Source organism: Cherax quadricarinatus, chromosome 45, assembly GCF_038502225.1.
Source record: "Cherax quadricarinatus isolate ZL_2023a chromosome 45, ASM3850222v1, whole genome shotgun sequence".
NCBI classification, from domain to species: domain Eukaryota; kingdom Metazoa; phylum Arthropoda; class Malacostraca; order Decapoda; family Parastacidae; genus Cherax; species Cherax quadricarinatus.
Window position 1 is genome coordinate 16,318,863 of NC_091336.1, and position 26,006 is coordinate 16,344,868.

The 26,006-nt window shown below is 37.0% G+C and overlaps 1 protein-coding gene across 7 annotated transcripts in view; it reads right to left on the bottom strand.

Annotated features, from left to right (window-relative positions):
* Positions 1-19,991: 19,991 nt before the first annotated feature.
* Positions 19,992-26,006, bottom strand: part of Br140 (bromodomain-containing protein 140) — a gene marked incomplete at its 5' end in the record, with an annotated part of 104,002 nt that continues 97,987 nt past the window's right edge. For 6 of the 7 annotated variants that reach the window (XM_070094327.1, XM_070094332.1, XM_070094331.1 and 3 more), the window contains 1 exon segment: positions 19,992-24,318. In XM_070094327.1, the coding sequence (XP_069950428.1) occupies positions 24,120-24,318 (199 nt within the window). 7 annotated transcript variants of the gene reach the window in all.

Consider the following 26,006-nt stretch of genomic DNA (forward strand, 5'->3'; position numbering starts at 1 on the left):
ATGCCACCGCCAAGAACCTCAACGGAATGGGATGGACCCCGGTACCCTTTCCCCTACCTAGGAACTAGCGTGCCTGTGGGAAAAAAAAAAAAAAACCAAAGGCCAAAAAGGAAGGGCAAAAGGGAGGGGTGGGGAGGAGGAGGAGGAAAGGAAAAAGGGGAGGATGGGGAGGATGGGATAGGGAACGGGAGATTGGGGGGTAATTAGGTTCGGTCTGAGGAAGTGGACCGACAGGTCTAATTCCTCAGACCAAGAGCCTCTTCACCACGCCAAGGAGCCCCCCCTTGAAGAGGATAGGGAGGCTGAGCTGATGTGCACACACACACACACACAAAAAAAAAAAACATTGTGCAATAAGTTGGTTTCAGTTATAAAAAAAATAAGTATATCTGCTTTGCAGGTGAGCTTCACAAGGAATGAAGTTTACAAGCTTTGATAAGCAGGACAATCAACAAAAGAATACATTGTACTTTCAGTACATGACAATTCTTCATAGGCTGGAAAAGAATTATCAAATTTCTCTCCAGATCATCATGATGTCTCCAACTGGTATGTTCAATATGCAGCTGCAAGAGAACTATTTTGCACAATCAACAGCATTTTAAGGATGGTCATCAAAAGCACAATGACATAAGTAAACCAGAATGGCTAGAGACCTTGCAAATAATGACCTCCCAGTTGTTCATTGCATTCAACCTGTGCCAGGGTTAAAGGTAATGAACAACTTGATGTGATGAATCAAAGCTCTAGTTTGTAATTCAGTTTGGATCTGGGACTACAAAATACGGAAAGGCAGCAACAAGTGTACGTATATACAATTGCTGTTGCCTGCCAGGTAGTTGCAGAGAGCTGATGGCAAAATGAGGCATACCTAATTTCACCAATATACTCTAGGGAATTGTAAAATATGTTGTGTGTGTTCTAACCAAGGTATCACCTGGCATTAGAAGAGTATGTTATACAAAAATTATATTTATTCCTTGCATTGGCATCAGATAAAAACCTAGACAAAATAAAAAATTTGTTGTAAAAATGGCCACCAGAGGACTACACTGATTATTTTTATACAGTTTTATGAACCTCAATAAATGTTTTAAGTTTCAAGCCAATATACAGGCTCAAAATGCAGAAATGTATTAAATCTTTTCAAAACCAATCTAGGAAAAGATAAATGTGCTAAAACAGTAAGGTCATGTGGTGTCCCTACTGGGAATATTACTGTAAATAAAGAACTGCCACAGAGGCCATTATCACATAACCATTCACACATATACAGTGGACCCCCGCATAACGATCACCTCCGAATGCGACCAATTATGTAAGTGTATTTATGTAAGTGCGTTTGTGCGTGTATGTTTGGGGGTCTGAAATGGACTAATCTACTTCACAATATTCCTTATGGGAACAAATTCGGTCAGTACTGGCACCTGAACATACTTCTGGAGTGAAAAAATATCGTTAACCGGGGGTCCACTGTATAATGTTAATGTCATGTTTGAAGATAATGTGTGATATGAATATTTTCTGTAGAGAATTTGGAGCTTGGGGATTAAGTGTGGGGTTTCCAAATGTATTATTTGGACTGAGGAGAGGTTGTTGAGGAAGTTTGATATTTAGAGGATGGAGCAAAACAGGATGGCTAAGAAGGTATATAAACCTGGGTTGGAGGGAAGGAGGACAAGGGAACATACCAGGAAAGGTTGGAGTGGGATGGGAGGGGGGTCAAGAACATTTTGAGTGCTTGGGGCTTTGACATCCAACAGGCTTATGTGAAAAGTGTTAGGTAGGAGTGGAGGTAAGTGACTTGTGACTTGAAAGAGCTATTGGAGTGTCAGCAAGGTAACATTTTCAAAGGGATTCAAGGAAGCCTATTAGCCAGACTTGAGTCCTGGAGGTGGAGGATACAGTGCCTACACTCAGAATGAGGTGTGGGGATGTTGTAGTTTGGGGTGCCATCTGAACTATAATGTCAACATGCTTCTGGCAAGACACTGATTGAATGAGTGATGGTGAAAGCATTTCCTATTTTTTTCAGGACACCCAACCTCAGTGGAAGATTAACAACATGTTTCAAACAGATTTAAATCCCAAAAATCCCTGAACAGGATAAGGAAAACTAGAATACAGTTCTGTACATATATTCTTAAAGCACCCTATAAATATGCGCTCATTCCAAGCAGCACGAACACAATAATAGGCATTTGGCAACATGAGGAAATTATAAAATATATCCCAAGACTGAATAGCAGATTGTGGCAAAGCCAAAGCAATATAAAATAGAGAAAGAAAAACTAAGCCTACAGTCACAATGATACAATTTGTAATTCTGGAATGTCATCTCAAGTGCCAATGACACAGTTTGCATACTGGAAATTTCCAGATTACATTCCAATAAATCTTACAAAGAAAACTTTAAATTATTTAATAGAAAAGTTGAACATATGATCAATAGCAAATAGGAAATATACAACACATTACTTGAATGATAGAAAATATATAAAATTATTCCTTGAACAACAGAGTTCAGCACTGTTTAAGACATCGTATACATGTTTTAAGGCATTTCCAATAGAGTGAAGGATATAAAACTTCACTTTCAAGCATAATACAGGAAGATACACAAATAATCATACAAATACCTTGACCTCTTCAAACCTGAGAAACAGTGTGCAGTTCATTTTGTGCAATGTTGTCATTGTTATAGCACTGTACTAAAGTTTCATGTGCATTCTAATTAAAAAAATGATAAAGTCACTCTAGTATCATTAGTTCAAAGCAGAAAAGTTTGTATTCTTGATGGAAGTTATCACTTCATTAATATGACTTTTTTTTTACAGAAGTTTCCAAATGTTTGCTTCATATAACAATTAAGTGGATGACAAACAGTGCACCTCTTATCTCACACACAAAAAAGATACAGGTCTGCATTAGTGATCCTGGAGACCACGTGGAATACAGCACCTCTGAGTCACACCATTCCTCATCTCTTTGGATTCCAGTAAGGTCCATGTGTGTGCAATTTGTAGGAATCTTATTGAGATCCTGGGTGTCAAGCACTGATGTGACAGAAGTGTAGCATATTCCAGGTGGATGTTCCAGCAGAAAGAAGTATTATAACTTAGTAGCAACCAACATAAATGATATAGGCTACCAAAAAGGTAACCAAATTTAATCCTAGTCAATGCTTCACTACAAATAAATATACAGCTTTATAAGCTTAATAAAGTAATTTTGTACACAGTATTTGTATTCATTTTAGAACAATTAAAAAATGGCACATGCCTATAGCATAATTCCTCCACAATGTAACTTACCACAGCCAGTCAAATTTTTATTTCTACATCTTTGATACCTTGCTCCTTCTGGAAATTCTAACCTTGGGGGATGGATTCTTTCTGTGAAATTGTCTGCAGACAATTCAATTGCCATAAATGTTTATGACACTTATAAAAGTACTAAATATTTCTTAAAGATTTCCACCTGTTTAGTCATCACTAAGGTATAGGCACGATGCTTTTATCAAAAAAACAAGAAAATTTAAAAGCATGTACACAGGAAAATAGTACTGCATTTGCTTAATAGTACAGTAATATACCTTCAAGTACATCACCATCAGCTCAGCTTTGCTGGTACTGTATTTTCAATGTTGAACCATTTTTTTTTTTAATATATATTCCAGGTCCACTCCACCATTAGTTTTATTTCACCTTGATCAATAAATCTTGCAACTTTATTTCTTAAGTTTGAAAATTTTTTATATCCCATTTTCAACAGTATTTTCACACCAACATACATCTGATTACTGCATTTTCCATTTTTTTTCTTGATACAGTATTCCTTTTACATATGAACACTAATATTCATTTATTTAAGCAATAGGAATACATTTTATATTTTTAGGTGCAATATAAGTGACTTGTGAGCATAACATCAACAGAAACCCACACTGGCCTGGTTACATTATAGAATATTAAACATAACTGTTTCATACTGTATTTTATATGAAAGACATTTTAAATTCTTAATATGACCCTTAAAACTTAATGTAGCTAAATGTTTAGGAACTCATTTGGTTTGCAAGATGCAAAGGTAAAATACCTTCACCAAAGAAGGTTGATTCACATGTTAACCACTGGTCTTAGCAAAGCTTTGAATTAATTTGTATCTGAATGTGTATCACAATGTGAGTAGAACCAGTGGCAAACACAGGCTGCTCTCTTAACTATTGAAGTGAATTAGTATCCCCATTCAAAACCACAACTGGATAGAAGCAAATCTACTGCATAAACACAAATAATGTGTACAGTACTGGCAGTGAGTTAAGCCTGCTTACACATGAATATAACTTATCAATAGAGATGAAATTATCACTGATAAATCCTAATGTTCTGCAAAACTATTACTCTCTATGTACATCTGTAATCTTTTGACTACAGCCCACACTTTGGCTACAGGGTGCATAATTCAAACAAATCAAGCCTACCTCTCTCTTCTCTGGCCAGACAATAAAAGGTTAAAGCTTATCTGCAGGTTCCCAACAAAAAAATAACTTTAATGAAGTGTCACCTTTTGGAACAACGCAATGAGCATTTTCAATGGTTAACCTTAGAATGAGCTCTATCAGTTCAAGATTGGAAAGGCTGAAGGGAGAGGGATAAAGGAGGTTTTGTATGTGAGGGGCTAGGACATCCAACAGGCTTATGTGAATGTGTTAGATAGGAGCAGAGACAAATGGTTTTTATGACTTTACATATTGGAGTGTGACAAAGTAACATTTATGAAGAGATTCAGGGATACTGTTAGACAGACTTGAGCCCTGGAAGTACAGTACCTGCACTTTAAACAGCAGGTGGGGATATTGCAGTTTGGAGGGTCATCTGAGCCGCAATGTTGGCTCACCTCTGACATAACAGTTATGGAATGATTGGTGATGAAAGTGTTTCTTCTTTTTCAAGTCACCCTACCTCAATGGGAGACTGTTGATATAAAACATAATTACAATAAAAATAATACGAATGTTTATATGGAAGAGTAATAGTATAATCACCAGAATTATCAGCTCTAAAAAATGTATGCTTTCAGCTGAAACTTGAAATAATAAATGGATTCCTGATTCTTAAGTGATGCTAGTAACCTGTTATACAGTCTGGGAGCTACATAAGAAAAGGCTCTTTCTGCAAATAATTTCTCCCCAACAGCATGAGGCTTAGTCACTCTACGATGTTTCACAGCAATTTGTAGAAACATTCCTGAGCCTGATGTGAAAGATACTATTATATCAGTAAGATACTTGGGTTCTTTAAACTTTATAGCTTTAAATGTTATTGAAGAGTTGAAAATCAATTCTTGCCTTGGTAAGGAGCCAATGAAACTCATACAAGTAGGAACTAGTGGGAACTCCAGTCTACCTACATGATTCAGTACAGACTGATGTCTTTTAAGCAAAGCCATGAACAATTGCAAAAATCAATTCAAGAGGAAACAAATACACGGTTAAGGACCACAATCCTCTGCAAATCAGGATATTTTCTGATTGCTTAGAGATTATGAATGTGTAAAGATGATTTAAAATATGGCTGATATGCACAATATATGACAATGAAAAATCCAGGTAAACACTGAGATCCTTCATTGATCCTACTGTGATCTTTCCCTGATCTTAAAGGCTGCAGACTAACAGTACCATAATCAAAGGAACCAAAACCTCCAATCTGTATTCCCCTGAGATTAACCCCTCATAATCAAAATCTATCTTATCTTCATGCTGTTTCAATTTTGTCATCCAAATCTGAACATTAAATAGAAAAGAACTAAGAGAGTTTTGCATCTTCCGCATTCAAACCCCAGATGTAAACCTGTGTATCAGCACTGGGCATCCAACAGTGAGGCTAAGCTACTAACATTAACAGTAAACAAAATATCTAAAAATAAATCTCGCCTATGAATGTGAATCTCTCTTTAAACACAAGAGCCTGTAAGCAGTTTCTGCTCTTGAATCCAATGTCCCTTAAATTATCTAATTTACCCTTAGGTACATCTACTGTCCTTTAGTAATAAACAAAATTATAATTTCTAAACAAATGCTTTATGAGCATCATTTAAATCTTTAGCTGAAGATTGTTACATAGTATAATCAACATTAATTAAACAACGGCTCTGAAAACTCAACTTTTTTCTTAACATTAATAATGTGTAAACAAAGAAGGGCAGTGGGCAAGAAATATTATGGAAAGTACATACATTAATGAACAAAAATGCAAGTATTAAAACATTTTAAAATGCTATTAATATCTGTTCAATTAAAGCTTGATAAGAAGCTTATTTAATCTGAGAATAAAACCTAGAATGACCTACCAATACTTTTGAGAAATTGTAGTACTAGCAGTCTGTACAACCATGGTAGAAAATGGCAGTGATAGAAATTAACCATTCAGATTCGTTACTCTCTTACTGTACCGAAATTTTAGCGAGACTTGGAGTGACTCGTGAAAAAAAAATGTTCCAACAAGTACTTAAGAATATCCACGCTATTTCTCCTTTCAAAGACAATTCACAGGAAGTTAAAAAAAAAAATCACTCTTATAAATTTTAAATTTTGATTAGCTAAATATAATAGTTTTTATACTTTCACTCACTTTTACTATACAATAACATTTGAATATTTCTTCTATATTCTGTACATATTTTATAAGAATTTCTTAAACTTGGGCAGTGATAACATACCTGTACTCATGACTTCAAGAGTGAACCTCAGTGCAAAATTATTACATTAAGTACAGCAAAATCCAACTACTCTGAATTCCACACATACATGTATTTTTTTTAAACTTCTTTGCATATTTAAATTAGGAAAAATCAAAATTCTAAAGAAATTTTGATGCAACTTTAATTAGGCAACAATTTCTCTGGCAACAAACTCAATTATGATCCTGCTGACAGTACATTACAATACTAGCATGTGCTATTTTGTCAACCATTCACAATTAACCCACAAATTAACAATAAATCTTAAAAAGACTTTTTGGTCTGTCATAGAACATTATCAAGTCAGTGGCCCAGGACCGACTAAAACATCATCAAATGATATATCTCAAATTTGTGGGCTAGTTGGATGAATTGGAGTATTGTTGATAAGTATAAGGACAAGGACGCAAGCTGCACAGCAAGCTTTTCGTTGGTATAACGTTTTGCCGTGTAGAGGTTTATCAAGTTAAGGATTGATAAAGTTTTGCACATAGAGAAATGTCATCCCAATAAAAGTTTGTTCTGTAACTTCTCTTTATATGGGTTAGTCGTCAATTGTTCCACCTGCAGTATTATGACTTATTCTTCTACTATTTTGTCATTCATCCACATAATTATATTTTTAAATATTTACAAAGAACTATTCATACATGTTGTCAGTTTATATATAAATCACCAATTTGAGAATTGCATAAATTTAAATACAGGTTGGCCATCACTAATCCAGCAATGAGTTATCCGGTTCCGTCAGTAATCCAGAACTAATTTTGGCTAGCATAATTTCAAATTTCATCATTATACTGACTCAGAAATTGTGCAATGGTTGTAAATCCACAGCAGCAAGCCAGTGGAGGAGAAAGCAGTGATGAAAACGAGGAAGACATAGCAGAAAGTCTCTCTATTGATGGGTTAATAAAGTTTATTCTAACCTAACCACTCTGTAATCTGGCAAACTCACTAATCCGGCACACTACAAGTCACAATGATGCCAGATTAGAGATGGCTAACCTGTAATACCTTCCATACCAATTATAGAGAGCTGACCAAGTTAATTGATTCAACAGTAATTCTATGTGAATTTGTACTCAAACTAGAGCCTGCATATAACATTTTTGCATAAAGGGAGCAGTCTCCACATATTACTTTGTTCATTTTTGTGTGTTAATTCTATTTGTACAGGCTATGAGCAGTTATCCTGCCTTAGCCTCCTGTATTTAACCCACAATAATTGACTTGCATCCAGATACTATGTACTGCTAAGTAAACAAGGGAAAGCAAGATTAAGAAGACTTTTTCCATACATGTCCTACCCTGGAATTTATTAAAAAATGTTTTTTTTTAGCTATGAGCCAACTGCTCTGACCAATGAACACAAATGACTAGCAATTTATAGGTTAAAAAATTTAGACACTTTTACGTATAATGAAAGATATACTCTCTAATAGAAAAAAAAACATGGAAGAGAACACTGAAATGATAGTTTTGTGTACTTGTAGCCCCAAGGTCAAATGAAATAATAAAAAATATCTGAAAAGACATTTAGCCTAAAGTACATACCCTAAATCTTCTATTAATAAATCTTTTGAAAATTGCAAAGAACACCTTATACGTAATATCCAAAAGACAAGGAAGCATACACTACCAAATATCTATTTGAATAACTGTATCTTCTGTACTTCTTTAAAATTTCTTATTTACTAAAAATTTAACATCAGTTGCATTAAAAATCTAGTGTGATAAACACTCTCATTAAAACTTCTTCAGAAAATGTTGGTGGCTGTGTTCCTAAGACTTCATCAAAGCACTCTTCACCTGACATATTAAAGTATCAATATTTTGAGATTTCTCTCACTTTGTTAGTAGTTACATCCCAGATCCTACTTCAGTCACCTTCTGAAAATGGTTCAAGACAGTCCAGCCTTAGTACAAGAAAAAAAAAAGTATACTCAGAATGTAAAGATCTACCAGATTTCACTTGTAACCACAGGGGTCACTGAGCTATCCCTTATCATCCGTCCGATATGATGAAGAAGAATTACGGAAAACAATCAGACAAATAAAAACAATGGAAGCCAAGCAATGTGTTGTAAATAGGCCATTGTGTGAGAAAAGAAAAAAGAAGGGTCCCATAGATAGGGTGGGAGGGGGTACAGGAGAAGATGTAGGTAGGGGTTAGGAAGTTGCACAAGTGAAGGTTACTGCATGTGGTGAGAGGAGGGAGTGGCATCCAGAAAGCAGTGCTCTCTGAAACAACAGGGTGGAACTCAAAAGGATGAAGATGATTCCACCATACATGCAGAAAACGACTATACACAAAAAAGCCATATGTCTGTGAATACAAAAATATTTTTTTGTACTTCTGAAGCTTAAAAAATTCAGAATAATCATTATATTTTTCTTGGCAAATCTGTACCTAATAAATATGAGCCTAACACACTTGCATAAAATTAATATACAAAACATGAAAGCAATGATATAGAAAATTAGAAACCTCATTTAAAAATATACACAAAAACAAATATGAGCCCACTATACATGATTAAAATGATCAAGGACCATATAAGGAAAGTTAATGCCTCTAACATAACTTTACTTACCTTGTCTGCAGATCAGGGGACACAACTAGCAGAGCAGTTGACAGCTGTTGATGACAGGAGCTGCTGCTTCATATTAACATAGTTGTTTGTAGATAAATCTTACTTTAAAATCAACATATACTCAGCCTCTTTCATACTGCAACTAATACCCTTTTACAGACTGACTGTCACTAATCCAGCATCACTGGGAAGCTGTAGGTGCTAGATTAATGATTTTGCTGGATCACAGAGTGCTTAGATCGGAATACACTTAACCCAACAGCTAACCACTTCATCCTATCTTTAAAATACCCCGTAAATCAGGATTAGTGATTGCCGGATCAGTGATGGCTGACCTGTACTGTTACTACTTTACATCCAGCATGGAGCCCACACCTGAAAAACCATGTTAAGAAACTAGGGAAATCATATAGAAGTATTAAATTAAGCTTGCTCCAGAGCTAAAGGACATGAGCTATGAGGAAAGGCTAATGAAACTAAATCCAGTGACATTGGAAGACATGAGAATCAGAACAGATACAATGAAGATGTACAAAATGCTGATGAGAACTGATAGGATAGATAGGGAAAGACTGTTTGAGAGATGACAAACACATACTCAGGGACATACCTGGAAATTAAAGATACAGGCGAGCCATAGGGATGTCAAGAGATAGGTTTCACTCATTGTTTTAAGAGCAGATACGAATGGGAGGGAGTGAATTTGGTAAGCGGCAAGTGGAGGGGGCAGGACTGGGAGCTAGGACTCGATCCTAGCAACTGCATATAGTTTAGTGTTGTAAACATACTTTTGTAACATCTTGGATTTGTTTGAGTGTTTACTTCTATCTCTTAGTGATACAGGATGCCTAGAGACCATGACATTGTATAATATAATTATACACCAATGAAAAATAGGCATAACGACTCAGTTTAGAAATAATCTTTGTGATACTAGACAAAAATTACCAATGTAAAAGAAGTCTTTTAGCAGTTTTGTTGCAAACCAGCTGTATCCCACCAAGGCAGGGTGGCCCAAAAAAGAAAAACAAAGGTTTCTCTTTTTAAATTTAGTAATTTATACAGAAGGGGTTACTAGCCCCTTGCTCTCAACATTTGAGTTGCCTCTTACAACACACATGGTTTACAGAGGAAGCATCCTGTTCCACTTACCCATGGACACAAAAACATTTCTGATAAATCAGTGAATTATATTCAAAATATATACAGCCTCTCCTCACTTAGCGACGTACTCGTTTACCGACGACTCGGACTTACGACGGGCTCTTTGACCAGTATTTATACCTAATTAATATATGTCAGAGCTGATTTCCTCTATTCTGTTTATTACAATATACAGTGAAACCTTGGCTTACGAATGCCCCACCACGTGAATTTTTCAGGATATAAACAGCCACTCGATCTATTTTTTGCTTCTGGATACGAACGATATTTCAGGATGTGAACTTCCCCCTCAAGGGAGGTTCCTTGGTGAGGGGCTCTTGATCAAGGGAATTGAATCTGTGCTCCACTCCTCTAAATTAATAATAACAATAATAATTATTATTATAATAATACATCTTTCTTCTTTCAACGTACCAGCCGTATCCCACTGAGGTGGGGGAGGCTCAAAAGGAAAAACGAAAGTTTTTAAATTTAGTAATATATACAATATATATATTTAGTAATATATCCTTTTAAATTTAGTAATATATACAGAGGGGGATACTAGCCCCTTGCTCCCTATTATAAAACATATGGACTAATAATAATACACTGCAGCAGGCCTGTTCACCCATACTTGGCAGGTCCTTCACAAATCCAGCCCACTAACAGAACAAACTCTACCCAAGCAATAAGCTTTAATTATTCTACTTACTCACGTGAAAGTCCCACTCAAATTCACCCCCTCTCACTCATGTATTTATCCAGCCTAAATTTGAAACTACCCAAGGTTTTAGCTTCGACAGAACCTTGGGTAGCTTTAAGCATTGACAATTCTATATACTCATCTTGACTGCATGCTAATGGAGTTACAGGAAGCTGACATCGAAGGAATGCTGAACACTGACAATGATGCACCTGTTGTGCATTCTTTGAGTGATGATGAAATTAGATGAATTGTGATATATAAATAAGCCGTAGAATTGATATTGGCATTATACTGAAGTATTTTGTCGTGCCTCCTAAGAGCAGGAATTCTGCTGGAACGGATTAATGCCATTTCAATTAATTTAAATGATGAAAATTGACTCAGCATACGAACAAATCGGGACACGAACAGGGTCACGGAACGGATTAAATTTGTAAGCCGAGTTTCCACTGTACAGTACACTACTGTATAAACATATAAAAATATACCAGAAATGCTATAAATAGTGCAAAGGTGACATTAAAACAATATCAAAGATGGTTGGCACAAACCCACTACCATTATAGTATGCTCCTCACTTACAGATGAGGTCTTAGGAACGAAACTTAATCGTTAAGTGAGGAGAGGCTGTAACTACTTTACTCCTTAACACGAGTGCATCGATACCAATTCTTATTATTTTTACACGTCTTTATACTCGCATAACAGTGATTATTATAAAGAATTATTCAATTGTAATAATAATAAGTTACATACATTAAAGCTCATCACTATTTTCTCAAACCCACTTAACAGCTATATTTCTTCACTTGTATAAATTATATTATTTAGGGGAAAAGTGCTGAACCCATATGGGTCATACAGTGTAAGAAAAAAAAAACTTAAAAAGTGGGGTTATGGTTGTTCAGACACCCAGGTACCATTAGCGTGATACCGCCCGCACTACCATCTAGCAGTTTCTCAGGTCTGATTTGCTTTAATTTCTACTACTGGTAGTATTAACCTTATCTGGTGTGGGTTGGAGTTTGGAGAATCACTTCACCTCCACTCTTCTCCTGATCAGGCAAGGTGATCTACCGGGAGTATTTCTGTTCTTTGTTACTGATTTACCTGGTTACCAGTAATGATATTGAAGTAAAATACCACACTTTGTCTTTCTTCAATGTTATACTTCTGTAACCCTTATGTAACCAGTTTTTTTTTTTTTTTATTATCAGCTCTGCTGCTGGCCTGGTCAACCAGGGTAGACACTAGTTAATTGGAGCAAGATCCCTGTCAATGGGACATGTTAGGACATAACGACTCATCTCTTTGAAATCTGAAGTATTGACAGGATTTCCAGAACATTGGACAAACACTGCCACCGAGGATAACCAACACCATTTCTTCTAAAACATCACAGAAGACCATCCTGGGCATAAGATACTCCTGTTGCAGCATCATACTAGAACCACAGCAGCCAATTTTACTTTACTTAATTTTAATTAAAATCCTTAGAAAATTATCTTAGTTATTATTTGTCAAGTTATTCATTATTTATTTTCCATTCTTTTGGTCAGGCAGAAGGCATCCCCCCGACATACAGCACCTGGTGAACATGATGCAATCAGGTTTAATCCAAGTGAAGGAAAAATACAATTCCTTGGATTAAACACCCTCACCAGCATTAAGGAACCTCCCTAAATGGTTGTGTAAAATAAAACTTACTAATGAGGAGATGTCAAACTTTTCTCACATTCTTCATGTTTAAAACTAACACTGATCAGCACAAAGATCTAAATTGATAGGAGGTACAGTATTAAAAACCATACCACGGGTGGGGGTTAGAACCCGCGATCAGAGTTCTGACTCCACCTCTGGTATGGTTTGTTCGTGAGTTACAGCATTTCTATTTCACTCTGGGGAAATTTCTTGAGTGCTTCACAAGTCCAGGACACTAAATACCTTCCAACTACCAGAATGACTCCTGTGTGCCACTATAGAATATCCTTTTGCTCCACAACTTACTTTAGCTTCAAAACTGACAAAGCCTAGTCAGTAATCACATGTGCAATGTCACCTAGGTTTTTTCTTTTTAAATTAAGGAGAATGTGGTTTCTGGCCTGATATGCATGGCAGGTAAACAGAGGGATTCAGTTATCTTTACATCAAAGCAATTACTGGCTTTCATTAACCCTTTGACTGTTTTGGTAGTATATATACGTCTTACGAGCCAGTGTTTCGGACGTATTAATGCGCATAAATTCTAGCGGTGCCTGGGGTAAATGAAAATGGGGAGCTTTTAATTGAGCTATGTGTAGAAAGAGGTTTGGTAATAAGTAATACATATTTTATGAAGAGGATAAATAAATATACAAGGTATGATATAGCACGTAATGAAAGTAGTTTGTCCTAGGTAGTAGGTTAGTAGACAGCAACCGCCCAGGGAGGTACTACCGTCCTGCCAAGTGAGTGTAAAACGAAAGCCTGTAATCGTTTTACATGATGGTAGGATTGCTGGTGTCCTTTTTTCTGTCTCATAAACATGTAAGATTTCAGGTACGTCTTGCTACTTCTACTTACACCTAGGTCACACTACACATAGATGTATAGGTGTGAAGCTTGGGTTGTGAATGCAGCAGAGAGGTGGTGGTTGGAGGCAGTGGAGATGTCCTGTCTAAGGGCAATGTGTAGTGTAAATATTATGCAGAAAATTCGGAGAGTGGAAATTAGGAGAATGTGTGGAGTTAATAAAAGTATTAGTCAGAGGGCTGAGGAGGGGTTGTTGAGGCAGTTTGATCATTTAGAGAGAATGGATCAAAGTAGAATGACATGGAGAGCATTTAAATCTGTAGGGGAAGGAAGGCGGGGTAGGAGTCGTCCTTGAAAAGGTTGGAAGGAAGGGGTAAGGGAGGTTTTGTGGGCGAGGGGCTTGGACTTCTAGCAGGCGTGCGTGAGCGTGTTTGATAGGAGTGAATTGAGACGAATGGTATTTGGGACCTGACGATCTGTTGGAGTGTGAGCAGGGTAATATTTAGTGAAGGGATTCAGGGAAATCTGCTATTTTTATTGAATCCTGGAAATGGGAAGTACAATACCTGTACTCTAAAGGAGGGGCTCAGGATATTGGCAGTCTGGAGGGGTATGTTGTGTATCTTTATACGTATATGCTTCTAAGCTGTTGCATTCGGAGCACCTCTGCAAAAACAGTGATTATGTGTGAGTGAGGTGAAAGTGTTGAATGATGATGAAAGTATTTTCTTTTCGGAGATTTTTTTTTTTTTTTTTTTGGGTCACCCTGCCTCGGTGGGAGACGACCGACTTGTTAAAAAAAAAAAAAAATTCTAGCGGCTTCAAATCAAGCAGGAGAAAGCTGGTAGGCACACACGTGAGAGAATGGATCTGTGTGGTCAGTGTGCACCACAAAAAAAATCCTGCAGCATGCAGTGCATAATGAGAAAAAAAAAGACCGTTTTTTTTATTAAAACTCCGACTTTGAGGTGTATTTTTGTATAGTGTTTATTGTTGTATTCTCGTTTTCATGGTCTCACGTGATAAAATGGAAAACATATTACAGAAATAGAGATGATTTTGATTAGTTTCACGATGAAAACGACCTTGAAATTGAGCTCAAATTAGCGGAAATGTTAAATTTTTACCAATGTTCAGGAGTAAGCAAATCACACCACTCGTCCAATACATGTCAACTGAGGAGCCTAATATTCTTTCACTAGTGCACTGATATTATTTATACCATTTTTACAATAATGCAGTAATCTGCATAACAATAAATTTTGTATTTTTTATATGAATAAAAAATAATAGAAAGCAATGGTAACATAAGAGGGGCCTAGAGACATGATTAATGAACAGAGGATACATTATTTTAGTGCCAAGAATGTTTGTTTATTTATTATCACACTGGCCGATTCCCACCAAGGCAGGGTGGCCCGAAAAAGAAAAACTTTCACCATCATTCACTCCATCACTGTCTTGCCAGAAGGGTGCTTTACACTACAGTTTTTAAACTTCAACATTAACACCCCTCCTTCAGAGTGCAGGCACTGTACTTCCCATCTCCAGGACTCAAGTCCGGCCTGCCGGTTTCCCTGAATCCCTTCATAAATGTTACTTTGCTCACACTCCAACAGCACGTCAAGTATTAAAAACCATTTGTCTCCATTCACTCCTATCAAACACGCTCACGCATGCCTGCTGGAAGTCCAAGCCCCTCGCACACAAAACCTCCTTTACCCCCTCCCTCCAACCTTTCCTAGGCCGACCCCTACCCCGCCTTCCTTCCACTACAGACTGATACACTCTTGAAGTTATTCTGTTTCGCTCCATTCTCTCCACATGTCCGAACCACCTCGACAACCCCTCCTCAGCCCTCTGGACAACAGTTTTGGTAATACCGCACCTCCTCCTAACTTCCAAACTACGAATTCTCTGCATTATATTCACACCACACATTGCCCTCAGACATGACATCTCCACTGCCTCCAGCCTTCTCCTCGCTGCAACATTCATCACCCATGCTTCACACCCATATAAGAGCGTTGGTAAAACTATACTCTCATACATTCCCCTCTTTGCCTCCAAGGACAAAGTTCTTTGTCTCCACAGACTCCTAAGTGCACCACTCACTCTTTTTCCCTCATCAATTCTATGATTCACCTCATCTTTCATAGACCCATCCGCTGACACGTCCACTCCCAAATATCTGAATACATTCACCTCCTCCATACTCTCTCCCTCCAATCTGATATTCAATCTTTCATCACCTAATCTTTTTGTTATCCTCATAACCTTACTCTTTCCTGTATTCACCTTTAATTTTCTTCTTTTGCACACCCTACCAAATTCATCCACCAATCTCTGCAACTTCTCTTCAGAATCTCCCAAGAGCACAGTGTCATCAGCCAAGAATGTCTACATTGTTTATTCTGGACCCCTATTTTGAAATTGGAATCTTTTTTAATTTGGGTGAAATTGGCCAAATTACCAATTTCTGACCAATTTATTGGGTAGTTAAAATCGGTAAATGGGCAGTTTCTTGTACTCAAGTGATAGAAAAAATAGATTTCTAAAGAAATAGCTATGAGTTTGGTCAACTGGAACAACGGAATTGGCCAAAAACAGGACTCAAAGTCGGCGAAATCACCGATGCATATATGTCACCGAGACCGCTAACTTCGCGAGAGCGTAATTCCGTTAGTTTTTGACCAAATTTCGTACTTTTGGTGTCATTACCATTGGGAAAAGATTCTCTATCATTTCATGAGAAAAAAATATTGTTTTTTTCCCCAAAAGGGGTTTGCGATAGTCAAAGGGTTAATAAATATATAGGCAATGAAACAAAAGAAGGAAGTATTTCCCCATTACAATATAATCTCCCTAAACTATGTGTAGAAAGAAATTTGGTAATAAGTAATACATATTTTATGAAAAAGAGGATAAATAAATATACAAGGTATGATGTAGCACGTAATGAAAGTAGTTTGTTAGATTATGTATTGGTGGATAAAAGGTTGATGGGTAGGCTCCAGGATGTACATGTTTATAGAGGGGCAACTGATATATCACATCATTATTTAGTTGTAGCTACAGTTAGAGTAAGAGGTAGATGGGAAAAGAGGAAGGTGGCAACAACAAGTAAGAGGGAGGTGAAAGTGTATAAACTAAGGGAGGAGGAAGTTCGGGCGAGATATAAGCGACTATTGGCAGAAAGGTGGGCTAGTGCAAAGATGAGTAGTGGGGGGGTTGAAGAGGGTTGGAATAGTTTTAAAAATGCAGTATTAGAATGTGGGGCAGAAGTTTGTGGTTATAGGAGGGTGGGGGCAGGAGGAAAGAGGAGTGATTGGTGGAATGATGAAGTAAAGGGTGTGATAAAAGACTAAAAGGTAGCTTACGAGAGGTTTTTACAAAGCAGAAGTGTTATAAGAAGAGCAGTGTATATGGAGGGTAAAAGAAAGGTGAAGAGAGTGGTGAGAGAGTGCAAAAGGAGAGCAGATGTAAGAGTGGGAGAGGCACTGTCAAGAAATTTTAATGAAAATAAAAAAAAATTTTGGAGTGAGTTAAACAAGTTAAGAAAGCCTAGGGAAAGTATGGATTTGTCAGTTAAAAACAGAGTAGGGGAATTAGTAGATGGGGAGAGGGAGGTATTAGGTAGATGGCGAGAATATTTTGAGGAACTTTTAAATGTTGAGGAAGAAAGGGAGGCGGTAATTTCATGCACTGGCCAGGGAGGTATACCATCTTTTAGGAGTGAAGAAGAGCAGAATGTAAGTGTGGTGGAGGTACGTGAGGCATTACGTAGAATGAAAGGGGGTAAAGCAGCTGGAACTGATGGGATCATGACAGAAATGTTAAAAGCAGGGGGGGATATAGTGTTGGAGTGGTTGGTACTTTTGTTTAATAAATGTATGAAAGAGGGGAAGGTACCTAGGGATTGGCGGAGAGCGTGTATAGTTCCTTTATATAAAGGGAAAGGGGACAAAAGAGATTGTAAAAATTATAGAGGAATAAGTTTACTGAGTATACCAGGAAAAGTATACGATAGAGTTATAATTGAAAGAATTAGAGGTAAGACAGAATGTAGAATTGCGGATGAGCAAGGAGGCTTCAGAGTGGGTAGGGGATGTGTAGATCAAGTGTTTACATTGAAGCATATATGTGAACAGTATTTAGATAAAGGTAGGGAAGTTTTTATTGCATTTATGGATTTAGAAAAGGCATATGATAGAGTGGATAGAGGAGCAATGTGGCAGATGTTGCAAGTTTATGGAATAGGTGGTAAGTTACTAAATGCTGTAAAGAACTTTTATGAGGATAGTGAGGCTCAGGTTAGGGTGTGTAGAAGAGAGGGAGACTACTTCCCGGTAAAAGTAGGTCTTAGACAGGGATGTGTAATGTCACCATGGTTGTTTAATATATTTATAGATGGGGTTGTAAAAGAAGTAAATGCTAGGGTGTTTGGGAGAGGGGTGGGATTAAATTATGGGGAATCAAATTCAAAATGGGAATTGACACAGTTACTTTTTGCTGATGATACTGTGCTTATGGGAGATTCTCAAGAAAAATTGCAAAGGTTAGTGGATGAGTTTGAGAATGTGTGTAAAGGTAGAAAGTTGAAAGTGAACATAGAAAAGAGTAAGGTGATGAGGGTATCAAATGATTTAGATAAAGAAAAATTGGATATCAAATTGGGGAGGAGGAGTATGGAAGTGAATGTTTTCAGATACTTGGGAGTTGACGTGTCAGCTGATGGATTTATGAAGGATGAGGTTAATCATAGAATTGACGAGGGAAAAAAGGTGAGTGGTGCGTTGAGGTATATGTGGAGTCAAAAAACTTTATCTATGGAGGCAAAGAAGGGAATGTATAAAATTATAGTAGTACCAACACTCTTATATGGATGTGAAGCTTGGGTGGTAAATGCAGCAGCGAGGAGACGGTTGGAGGCAGTGGAGATGTCCTGTCTAAGGGCAATGTGTGGTGTAAATATTATGCAGAAAATTCGGAGTGTGGAAATTAGGAGAAGGTGTGGAGTTAATAAAAGCATTAGTCAGAGGGCAGAAGAGGGGTTGTTGAGGTGGTTTGGTCATTTAGAGAGAATGGATCAAAGTAGAATGACATGGAAAGCATATAAATCTATAGGGGAAGGAAAGAGGGGTAGGGGTCGTCCTTGAAAGGGTTGGAAAGAGGGGGTAAAGGAGGTTTTGTGGGCGAGGGGCTTGGACTTCCAGCAAGCGTGCATGAGCGTGTTAGATAGGAGTGAATGGAGACGAATGATACTTGGGACCTGACGATCTGTTGGAGTGTGAGCAGGGTAATATTTAGTGAAGGGATTCAGGGAAACCGGTTATTTTCTTATAGTCGGACTTGAGTCCTGGAAATGGGAAGTACAATGCCTGCACTTTAAAGGAGGGGTTCGGGATATTGGCAGTTTGGAGGGATATGTTGTGTATCTTTATACGTATATGCTTCTAAACTGTTGTATTCTGAGCACCTCTGCAAAAGCAGTGATAATGTGTGAGTGTGGTGAAAGTGTTGAATGATGATGATGAAAGTATTTTCTTTTTGGGGATTTTCTTTCTTTTTTGGGTCACCCTGCCTCGGTGGGAGACGACCAACTTGTTGAAAAAAAAAAAAAACTGATATCCTGAATTACCTGAAATTTTATTACAACTATTACAACAAGTAATTCAGATTACCGTATTTTATGGTGAACAAGACGCTCTGGTGTCGAGGACCACCATCCCATTTCTGACTGGCTAGATTTTGAAAAAAAAAAAAAAAAAAAAAGACAAATGGTATCCACAGTAATAATGGTAATAAAGTTATGTTAAGCCTGAGGCATTACATATAAGAACATGTGTTGATTCATTCTGTGGTTAAATACCACTGACAGCCAACTGGCAGGTGTGCCAAATGAAATTTCCAAAAAGCACTAAATTCTTGCCTAAAACAAGCTAAAACATGCTAAAGTTATGTGACAGTGCTTAAAAATGCAGCAGTATACAGGTGATTATTCTAGATCTGCTAAATGCCAATCCTGGGCTTACATTCAGAACTGTCAGCAAAATGTTCTTTGCCGTTAAATGATCAACTACCCATAATGAACAATGTTCAGAAATGAATAAAGACATATTTCCCCCTTACATTATTGCTTAGTTTTTAACTATTAAGTTTATTTAGGTACAGGTACACAACTTACACAGAGTAACGCATGTAAATTATCTAGAATAACTCAAAGAAGTCAGACAAATGACTTATTTCCATTGGGGTCCTTGATTTCCATTATCTTTATGTAGTGAATGGTTCTATAGTTAACTTATGCTTGGCAGTTTTTTTTTTTCTGTCTGATATTCAATTTAGCTGAAAGCAAATATTTGCAAGACACTCATTCATATGAGTACATGTTCAATACATGAGCTGCACATGACTCACCATGTTCTCTTTCTACTCACTGTCTTGATGCGTGCAAGAAGATGTGTCTACACCTAGAACTTCATATTGATTTGTGATGTTTTTTTCATGCATTTTAAAAATATTTCATGTTAATAAGAGTACAATTCCTAGGTAGTAGGCTGGTAGACAGCAAATGCCCAGGAGATACTACCGTCCTGCCAAGTGAGAAAACGGAAGCCTGTAACTGTTTTACATGTTGGAAGGATTGCTTGTGTCTTTTTTCTGTCTCATAAACATGCAAGATTTCAGGTATGTCTTGCTACTTCTACTTACACTAAGGTCACACTACACTTGCATGTACAAGCACATATATACACACCCCTATGGGTTTTCTTCTACTTTCTTACTAGTTCATATTCTTCTTTATTTCCTGTCATCTCCATGGGAAAGTGGAACAGAATCCTTCCTCCATAAGGCGACTCAAATGCCAGGAGCAAGGGACTAGTAACCCCTTCTCCTGTATACATTACTAAAGTTAAAAAGAAAAACCTTTGTTTTTCTTTTTGGGTTACCCTGCTTCAGTGAGATATGGCCAGTTTGTTGAAAGAAGAGTACATTTATACTGCAACAAGACTAAAACATACCTAGGGTATGCAAATGGTGACTTGTGTGTATACTACCATATACTGATATGTAACATTATTTAAACTCCTTTCAATATACCACAATTTTACTTTTGCCTTTTATGTACAATAATGTTCCCTTTATATCAGAATCGTTTGAGGCGAGTAAAAATGTTATTACCAGCTGGTTTCATGGTAAACAGACAAATTAGTGTACTGATACTACCCATAGTTCATCCCATTCCATCGCATGGTTTACTGTAGTATAACGCTGCTGAGTGCCAACGAACTTTTATGTTTATGATTTTTATTCATTATTTTATAGAAAATAATTTACACAATTACTGGGTAATAAACAGGAGCTTTAGATTACTGTATAGTACTGAAACACTTTTCTAGGCTTAGCTTGACGCGTACGAGCAACTTAACGTTTGGCCTCCAAGACACTGGGTAAATTTTCTAGACTTATTTTGGGGAAAAAATAGCATCTTCGACACCATAAAATACTGTATTTCATTCATCGAAAATCAGGTACAAAATATGAATAAACAAAATTAAGGACTAAATGAAAGATGGATGTCAGATTGGAGGGAATAAGGAGGTAGTGAATATATTTAGAGAGATATGGGAGTGGACATGCTGGCAGATGGGTATATGAAAAATGAGGGGCATCATAGAATAGAAAAGGTAAAAAAAAAGTTAAAAAAAAAAAATTTATCTATGGAGGCAAAAAAAGATGTAATATACCTGGTCATGGACCGGGCCGCGGGGGCGTTGATCCGCGGAATAACCTCCAGGTACCAGAGTTTGGTTGTGTTAACACTTTTATATGGATGCAGTGGATGGGCTTTACACATTGCAACAAGGAGGTTGGAGACTGGAGATAGTTGAGCTGTCATGTTTGAGAGTAATGCATAATGCAAATACGTAAAAAAAAATCAGGTAGTAGAAATCAAAATGTGGAGAGGGTTTCCATAGGTATAATTCTGATGGCTGAGGAGGGTGTTGAGGTGGTCTGGGCATTTAGAAATGGAGCAAAATAGTATGACCAAGAGGGTGTATAAATCTGGGACGAGTGGGGATAAAGGTCATCCTAGAATGGGCTAGGAGGAGGGTGTAAGAGGTTTCTGAGTGCTAAGGGCTTAAGCATCCAGCAGGCCTGTGCAAGTATGTTAGTCAACATAAATGGAGAAAAGAAGTTTTTATGACTTGATGTACTGTTGGAATGTATGGAAGGTAACATTTATTAAGGGGTTTAGGGAAACCAGTTAGCTGGATTTGAGTCTGGAAGGTGTGAGGTATTGTGCCTAAACTCTGAAGGGCCAAGGCTGTTGCAGTTTGGAAGGTTATTTGAATTATGGTGTCTGCACACTTTTGGTAAGAAAGCTATTGAATGAGTTATGGTGGGTATTATGTCCTTTTCTTGGGTCACCCTACCTCACTAAGAGATGGCCAGGGGGAAAAAAAAAATGTACTTAAACTTACAATGTCACCTTCATTCTGGTTGAGTATTTGAATATAAGAGTACAGTAATCTTGTAAATTTGCTATGTTCAGTAGCATGCTGCCAGATCTCCCAAGACACCTGAGAACGGCATCATTATACAGTTCCAGAGGCTACGAAACATTTTTCAGAGCTTATACGAAGAAATTATTGGGATAAATATGGCACAAAAACATTTCAAAAAATAAAATGAACCCTTTTTGGCATGGCTTCAAGAACTCACTCATTACCTTAGGGCTTCTGTAAAGGTCTATGAATTCTATGCTGCAAGGTTCGGTCCCCCCCTTTTTTTTTTACCTAAAATTAGTTTATGCATCTAAAAATAAGCGAGTGATCAAAAAGAAAATTTTTAAGTGCTATGATAGCCCCTCTAAGCTATAATAGGAAATTTTGAAATAGGGTAGAATATTTCACGGTATTCAACCATAAAATCTGCCAATATAAAAAAAACATTATGGCTATGTTTTCAAGTAACGAGTGATATTTCCTTACTGTCTACTTCAAACAGAATGCTAAGATAAATGTACACAATTTCCTTCAGAATAGTTGGACTGTACTTCCATTTGCATTACAGAAAACAAAAATAAGAGTTTGGTTCTCACAAGTATTTGAAGCAATTTTCAAGAGTTTTACTTTTAAAAACTTTTGTTGTGAAAAGTAAAAACACTTGTTACAATATTTGCTTTAAAGAAGAGAAAATCAAAGCACTTAAACAATACATACATAACTGGTGACATGCAGCTGGCAGCTACAGTCACCACCCGTAACCTGAATCATACTTGGAAGCCACTTCAACCAGGACCTAGTTATGTATTCACTGAGACGAGTATGCTACAACTATCTAAGATCTTAACACCAATGCTAAGGCAGTCTTATGATATACTTTTAAAATCACTGTTATTTAAGTAAGTACTGATTTTAACAAAATTTGATCTATGGAAAATAAAGCCTATGACTAAATCTGCCTTACTAGAGGGCAAATCTAAAAATAAAAAAAAAAATTACATCAAAAATTTCCATTCCTAACTGGATAAGCACAGTTTGATACAACATACTGTTACAATAATGCATATTTGGCTACCTATTATCCCCAAAGAACTTTTATACTTGAAAGTCAAGCTACCTAAGATAAGGTGTTGATATTGTCATTTTGTAGAAACGATCAACAATCAACTTTTCATTGCCTATTTCCCATTATTCCACAGGTTATTTAACCTATGGTATAAAAATAACAATAGTTCTACTTCTCAAAAACAACTTACCCGACATTCTAAAAAAAAATTCAAGGGCTGAAATTGTTTGCTAACAGTTACTAAAAACAATAGTCTTCCTGAAAGTTTATCAAAATTAAATACCACTTGCACTTACAATTAATTTATTAGACTACAATAATTAGTACAAAAATTAAATGTGACTGATGATTTTTTTTTTATAAATACTGTACATAAATAATTTTGGAATAATTGTGACTAGTTCACTGAACTTTCCATCAAATTCACTTGGAAAGTTACTTTGTAATTCTCATTATATCCCATATAATAATATTTGTCATTATAAACTATAAATAAGGATTCAAAAGATTAAACCCTTGGAGTTGTTGGCAGTGTGTATGTTTAAGTTTAAACATGAATGATACTGTCATAAGACAGTGGTACACGATGTGAATATATTATCCATATTAATGTAAATAAATGATGAATATTACATCCATAACTTGTATGATGACTTCCCTATCCCAACACGCATATATATTGTACATGTATTCTACTAGCAAATAATATTTACATTTCCTTTTATCACCTAGCATTTGCACAAACAAATTAATCGCTTATTACCATAAAATGTTCAAGAGCCTTTCCTAAAATTTCTCCAGTGTTTTGATATAAAACTCTTATTACTGACTGGACTTCACGTCGCCTCTTCATTTTCAGATTCTCCACTGAGTCCAGTGTTCTCCCCAGTGACTCGGCAACGGTGCAATATAGCCTTCTCGTATGCTTTCTTCACAGCTTTTCTTTCAGCTGGCTTTCGAGATTCGACGAGCTTGGCTTTATCCAGAGTAGAGTCCACACCTAGTGGCTCCAACTTAAAACGTGGCAGCCATTGCCTGAAAGAATAAGTAACATTACATAAATATTTTTCCGTCTTTTTACATACAAATGAGAAAAGTACAGTAGGGCCCCACTTATATGGCAGGTTAGGGTCCAGGCTACTGCCGGAAAGCAGACATCACTGGAAAACAGAACACCATTTTTCCACTTATAAATGCATACAAATGCCAGACAACAACTTTAAACTTACCTTTATTAAGCTAACAGGAGAACTAGGCATTAAAAAACAATAGTCAAATACATACACAGTACATTCATTACTTACCTTAAAATATTTGAAGTCTTAATGTAGGATGAGAGGTGAGTAGTATTTATTTGTAGGAAGTCAGGTGTAGGTAGCCAGTAGATGTAGCTACGTAGTCTGCCTGAGCTACATAGCTATACGATATTTAATGTGGCCCAGAGCCATATTACCATCGACATACGTACCTTGTTCACCGAGTTTAATTATTTCTAACAACTACCTTTAGATGCCATCATAAAAGAAGGAGAGGTAATGAGAAGAATTCACGCTGAGAATTGTAAACAAAGCGGAATGTGTTAAGGGGAGTGACTTGGCCAAACGCAGATTCATACACGTTTTCTCTGGTGCTGTACCAGAAAAAACAAAGTTTTCCCTCCGCCCGGCTACCACACCTCATATTTACGTGAAATTTATTGTACTGTGGGTGTATGTATCATGTTTATATGCTATGTACAGTAGACCGTTATTTAGCACAGTAGTTACGTTCCTGAAAATGCCGTGTTAGGTACAATCGTGCTAAATGAACTGAAGAACTTATGGGAAAAATAGGGTTACGTTCCTGGGAGCCCCCAAAAAGCCAAACAACTTTTTTTAGATCAACAGATCTTACAAAAATAAAAGTGAACATGTAATTGTAGTTCATTGTCATGATATATTACTGCTTAAGACTACAAATGCAATAGAAATAATAGTATTTCTTACCTTAAATTGTGGGTAATGGTGTGTGTGGATGATTGTGGAGAGTGGATATAGATGGTGTGGCCCTACTGGGCTGAGGTGGATGGTTGCTGGTTCTCAGCAGAAGTGGATGGTAGAGGTTCTGGTACTGAAGTCGATGGTTGTATTGGAGTGTGCATAAATTCTGCAATGGTTCTCTGGGCTGTTTTACCCTGCAATACATTATACAGCTGACGGTAAGGCATCATCAGCTGGTCTAGACCCCATTTCAATGAACTGCATCTAGATTTGTCAGGGTCCTCTTCAGTGAAAAAGTCTGCAACTTTACCAATAATATGGAACTGCTCATGTAACTGCTGCAATTTTAACTGTTTTTCTTCAGGTTCTTCTTCATCATCTTCTGTTATGCCCCTCCCTTGTACCTGTGCATCGAGCTCTGCTAACATTTCCTCTGGACTCCTGTCTTCATCATCATCATCATCATCTGAGAGCTCATTCACATTGTCTTCATTTATATCTTCAAAACCATCACCTGGTAATCTCCTTGCCAGCTGAACAATTTCCTGAACCTGACTCTTAACCACAGAAGACCATAACTTTCCCCAGCCTGCATTTAATGTTGATTGAGGCACTTCATTCCATGCACTTCTAGCATAGCTGATGGCATCTGCAATGTTAAATTTATTCCAGAAAGATGGTACTGCCAAGTTGGAGTCAGAGTCCACTGATGCAACTAGTTTTTTCATAACTTTTTTGTATAGT